Source organism: Opisthorchis viverrini (genome assembly GCF_000715545.1).
Source record: "Opisthorchis viverrini unplaced genomic scaffold opera_v5_14, whole genome shotgun sequence".
NCBI lineage: Eukaryota > Metazoa > Platyhelminthes > Trematoda > Opisthorchiida > Opisthorchiidae > Opisthorchis > Opisthorchis viverrini.
In genome coordinates, this window is record NW_008751670.1 from 508,693 (window position 1) to 514,493 (window position 5,801).

At 47.5% G+C, this 5,801-nt stretch overlaps 1 protein-coding gene across 1 annotated transcript in view; it reads left to right on the plus strand.

Annotated features, from left to right (window-relative positions):
- T265_01293 (hypothetical protein) overlaps nt 1–2,078 on the plus strand; it is a gene marked incomplete at both ends in the record, with an annotated part of 9,594 nt that extends 7,516 nt beyond the window's left edge. The window contains 2 exons of the mRNA XM_009165299.1: nt 503–1,196; nt 1,346–2,078. Of these exons, the coding sequence (XP_009163563.1) occupies nt 503–1,196; nt 1,346–1,693 (1,042 nt within the window). The remainder of the gene's footprint in view (nt 1–502; nt 1,197–1,345) is intronic.
- Between the last annotated feature and the right edge of the window lie 3,723 nt (nt 2,079–5,801).

The window sequence follows — 5,801 nt, forward strand, 5'->3', positions numbered from 1 at the left end:
GATGTCATGCTGTCGATGATGATGATGATGATTCGTCATGTTGACCGTTACCGTCAGATATCGCTCACGTGGCTTTATCGGATTTTCAGGCCGTGCATCGTGGTTGGACCTTCGACCTCTGCGTTTCTAGTGTACTAGCTAGTTATTCGGATCTGTTTGATTATTGCTTCATGTGTCCCCAACTACTGGTCCCGCGTTCGTTATCAAGTGTTTCTAACCTCCTTGTTAGTTTATTGTCACTCCGGTACCTCGGCCATAAGCAATGTACCATGGTATCATGTCCAACACTGTCAACGAAATGATGAAATAAGATGGGGTAGTCCGCTTACTGAAATCCCACTTTCCTCTTTGTAATTCAATCTATGCGAATGGTAATTCAGCTAGCTGGACTATCTTGTTTCAGGGTCGCTTACGTTTTCACTCCAGCATGGAATATGTTATAAATTGTTTGGTTTGATGCTTATAATAATGGTATTTTTGGTACCTATCTTTTTTATCTTAGGGACGTCGTCGGTGACCAAGCTAACGCACAACCCCGTGAGCCTCATTATCCTCATTTGCGGTATAGTCTGACCACAGTACCATCGGTGTGTCACCCTGAACGACGGACGTACACGGGCTACATCCGTCGTCGTTTGGGTCGCGGTGGCAGAATCGTATGTGATCGTCTACAACCCCCTGCTGACCTAGTGGATTACTTGCGAAGTTACGACCAAAGGAAGACGATCGGTTGCACATATTTGTCTCCGAATGCTGAGTTACCCACGCATTTGCATACCAGACAATCACAAGCCAAGGATGTCGACCTACTTCGAAGACTAAAACCTGTCCTGCTTTCCAGTCATCGTCGTCGGCCTTCATTTCAGTGGCCCATTTGTACAGAATTTCCACATCCACCATCGTTTGAACCTTTACGGCATAATCCTTGGCGGCTAAGCGCTCCTTGCGCACCAAATTTCCGAACAACAAACTCTCCGTCTCCATGTTCTTCGGAATCGGCTGCACCTGTACAGTTCCCGGAAAAAAATAGTCCTGATTCTTCACAATCCTTGCCACTTGGTTCCAACGGTATATACCCAACCTTACTGGAGTGCCGTCGGCCTGGAGATCATAGTGATCTCGCGGTTGAAAATTGTGACGTCCAAGTTGAAACGAATAAGAACTTTCCAAAAAAGCCGGTTTCCCCAAGTTCTTCGGTGAGCTGGTTCACTAAACGTTTGATATTCAATTTATGTTTTTCGTGACTTACTGTTGCAAGTTAGCAACACTAACGTGTTCTTACTCTCCCACACCCCATTAATTCACTATTTTACGTAACAGTATCATTTTCCCTATACCCGAATAGCCACCTGGAAGCAACAAACAAAGTTTGCTCTCCGTAAATGACAATAAGGCGGCTTCAACACCCAATCGCTTCTGGCGGAACTTGGCCAGGCTTGACTCACTCCAGCCTACCAACTTCCCCAGATCCCGCGGTGCAGAGGCCTCAGTCACCAGTGCCAATGGACTTGGTCAGCATTTTTTAAATCCTTCGGATGACAGGCTGCGGTTGACGGACCCTTCGCTATTACCTCCACCTAAAGTGTGTTCTTTGGCCCGCGATTGTGTGTCCAGGGATCCTGGCGTTCACAGTCCTCATCTTCAAACCGCTAATGGTGTGAGCCCCACGCAGTTTTTTCAGTTACCTACCTAGTACTCTTTCCTACCCTCACTTTTCTTCCACTTCGGTGCCAATTTGTCCTTTTTTTCAGTCTAGACATTTGGACAATGTACTGTCCTCTTGTGAGCACTATTTACCAACGGATGGAAAGTTTGTCATCTCAGTTTTGTTCAAAGAGAGGGTATTCTCTATGTTTCCATAAGCGGTGGTATGAGGTTCTGTTAGAGTTTTGTAGAAATGTGCTTTTGTTCGTTGATGTTGTAAATGCTTCAGTTGTACATAGCGGCTACCTCAGCCTCCTTTCCCCTGTATAATCCCCCACACATTCAACCCCGGTCGCCTTTTACAGGCTTGTATATTTTTCGGAGACGCTTTGGGTTCCTCGTGTCACTCAAACACCAGCATAATCTGAACGAAGAATTCTTGACTTTTTCTTTTGGTTATTGGTTGTTTGTCCGTGGCCAGTCAGCATTCACAATTATTACGGACCATCATCGATCGCTACCTTCTGATAGCTCGGTAACTATTGCTTAGGGAAGTCCATTCACTACATGGTTCTGACTATGTATGGGGTGACGGTTTTTAAAGCTTTGCGCTATCATGGCATCATGTACGGCCCAACTTTTTCCGGTTATTAGACCGCACGTGAATAGAGGTTTACTGGACTTTGGCTGTGTGCATGAATCACAGAGCTCTTATGCCGAAATGACAGCTTGGTTTGGAAGTTCAGCCTGAAGGAGGAAATCTCACTCGTTTGCATCCAGACTAAGGATAGATTGAATAGTTCTTCCCCTTTTTGGGGACGAGATGGCTCAGTGAATTTGCTAACCGGAAGCTCCGTGGTTCGAACCCGACGTCGACCTCTCGACTTCCCCTGTCTAGGCTTGGGCAACCTGGTAGTATCCCGGCCCTCGTGCTTCCTTAGGGTAGCATGACAGCTAGGCACCGGAAGGGTGTTATAGCTGAGCGATCTTCCCTTCCTCGTGCTTGGCAGCGTTACGGCCCATTTGATTGATCTGTCAGCTCACGTATAGTGATATGTTGTTCCAGGTAGTTTATGGGAATACCTCCAATGTTAGTCCTTTTCGGTACCCAGACATCACTGGTGCCGACCAGTAGCTGTCTGCAGCCTACTATTGATTTTGCCCTATTTGGCGCTCTTTAATTAGGTACGGTCTCTAGGTTTCGATCTTTCTTTATTTCACTTGGTGTTAACGACGGACTCGGACAAACTTGGAAAATTTCCCTTTTCCTGATCTCCGACCGAACGCGCAGTGAGGTTCTCTTCAGTTGAACCGATATTTAAGGTACTAAAGTACTGCTCCTTATCAAACACTACCGACAGCCAACAGTTCTTCCTCTGTTATCCTACTAGCAGCCCAATCGGTGGGGTTACGTTGACTCTCCGGTAGGACCACCCTTAGCTTCCGTTTTTCGTAGGTTGTGGGAACAAGTTGGATAATCCGAATGTGGAAAGGTTCCTACTACCTTCCGATAGGCCATAGGAAGTCTGACTCCAGGCAAACGCGGCGAGTAATCAGGGATAAAACTTCACTTGTTTCTTGGCTAATCGATCACTGATTTTACCGATGTTTATTTTTTCAGAAAGCCGATGTACTGTCGTGCGATAGCACTGTTTGGCTTGTACACACCCCTTCTAGCACGTAGGTGAGCAGTCATCAAGCTGAAGGCACGGTGTTCGACCCATATCCCGGGTCACGGGCATTGCAGTCGATCAGTGCTCAAAACCTCTTACGCGTGACCTGTCGTAGGTCCTCGTTGAATGTGCGGCCTTCATGCTGTTCCTTCAAGGTAATTTACCTGTCTTCAGCTGATCATTACGGATCCTGCATTGGTGTACGCCGCCACAGCACATTGAAAGTGGGGTCATTAGGAGAGGTATTTTTGTGTACTGGGCTTAACAGGTTAGCGCACTTAACAGTACCAGCACTAATGTGTGGAATAGCTATTCGTTGGAGAACATTTACCGCAGTCGTTCGGTGAGTGCTGGTTAGTAAATTTCGGGGTGGCGGTGTGTGCATTCCGAACATCTGGTCGTTCGGTGAGTGCTGGTTAGTAAATTTTGGGGTGGCGGTGTGTTGGGATCTTTGCTGGGGTCGGAATAGGGTCACGGTCTGTGCAGGCCTAACATCCCGCCACCTGTGCGGGCAGCAGCATTACGAGCTATTCCAGCGAATGGGGCATTCGCCATAAATTAGTCATTAATGTAGCCTGTCTTTTCCGTCTCGATCATCAAGCGCACCTCAGTCACATCTCAAAGTCCAACCTAAGGGCACGTGGACCGGAAACACTAAAAGTTGGCGGCTAAACGACGCCTGGGTGCTCATCCTGTCAGCATATATAAATGTTAGCTAAGTGCTGGAGTTGTATGCATCCCGGTTGCTAGGGTTAATCTAGGCTTACATCCCTTCAACTTTTCCTTTAGAGGTCTTCAGTCAATTTAATCCGCATGTTTAGGCAACAGTGAACCACAGGTGTCCATTTCAGTGCCCACTAGCACGCGCAGTTGATCAGAGGAATGGCCAATAGTGGCTGTCGATCGTAATAGTGACCTATTACGATGTCATTCATTGTTAATGGAATGGTTGACGTTAACGCATCCATTGTTCCGAGCTAGAGTAAACTACCATGTGGCGTTGGTTCCAACGGAGGGTGAACGTGTGGTTGCCAACCCACCCGTTGGCGTGATTGCCGCGACAACGGTTTGAGCCATGCCTCTGACGATTGTGTGCCAGGAGGGGTTAAATTTTCTGACTGAATGGTTTTAGTGATATGGTCGTTCCGACACCCTCGTCACTTGAGATGGTGAAGCTAAATTGGAAGTGTAAGTGCTATTCTCGGTTCGGATGTGCAGGGACTGCTAGCAGAGGTAAAGTTTCAGGGGGTCCATTAGGTACATTCAGATCTCTTTCGCCGGTACAGTTAAAATAACTGCCAGCAACAGGCAGCCTTAAGACACAGTGAGTTCACATGCTAATCGACTTGGGAGATACCATTTAAAGGTGAGCAGTAAGTGGCTGAGCATATCTCAACAGCGATAACAGTTGAAGTTGACCTTGAGACGCGTAACTCGAGCCCCTCAACTGACATAGCTTCCAGCTGGCTCAATCGAACTCACTTCATGTTCAACGCCGACAGAGGTAGCGCATTCCTACTCCAGCACTCTACGAGAGACTTTCTTCACCAAAGGATCCCGCGTTGGCGAAAGAGGGCGGGAAAGCTGTACTGCGTTCACGGGACTTTTGCGCCTCCGTCTCAATAATGTGGACAGGGTCGGGCTCGGATGACATCGTGAAGCCAGTAAAGATGCTTGGACGATGACCGGTTTGCTAGAGGAACGGCTCCGTCAGTCCAAGCAGGAGTTTTACCAATGCCGGCTGACCTTACGCATTCACCTATTTGACTCACCTGGATGAGTCAATGGAGAAGTCGTCCGCAAAAAATCGACTGTTGAAAACAGGCTCTCACACCACTCTGATTGGAAGCAGTCCGTAGATGGTTGAATCGAACGTATCACCGAATGACACTCGAACGAGCCTGTTGGATTGAAGTCGGTTTGACAGCAACACCAAACAGTATGTGGGCATGTCCTCATGGTGCCTAGCTTCCATGCCACCCGAGGGTCGAAATACTGCCGAGTTTCTCAAGCCCAGCCAGCAATAGTCAAAATGCTAGGGTTGGGTTCGAACCCCAGACCTTCCGGTCAGCAGGTTTGCGCTTCAACCACAGCTATCAGTACCTAGAACTGGGATTCAGCTTGCAGCTGTCAGCCAGTCTACGGGGACAGAAGTGAATTCGAACACGATATGCACTTAAAATATCTTTCAGACGAATAAACAAATAGCTGGAAGTGAAGAACAGTTCAAAGACGAGAAAGATCTACATAGGACAGTAAGCCGCCCGTGAGTCACTACAACCTCAAACTCGGTCCCGTCTGAGCATTTTCTTCGCTATGTTCAGTTATGGGACGCTTGAAATAGTTCGGTTCGGATGTCAAAATGCGCCGTATAACATGGTTTCAGCACGCTTAGCTCAGTATCATTGATGGCTTGAACGCCAACGCTGAATTCTAATCATTTTTGAATAAGCAGACATTAGTACTCAGGCCAATCGCTCAGAT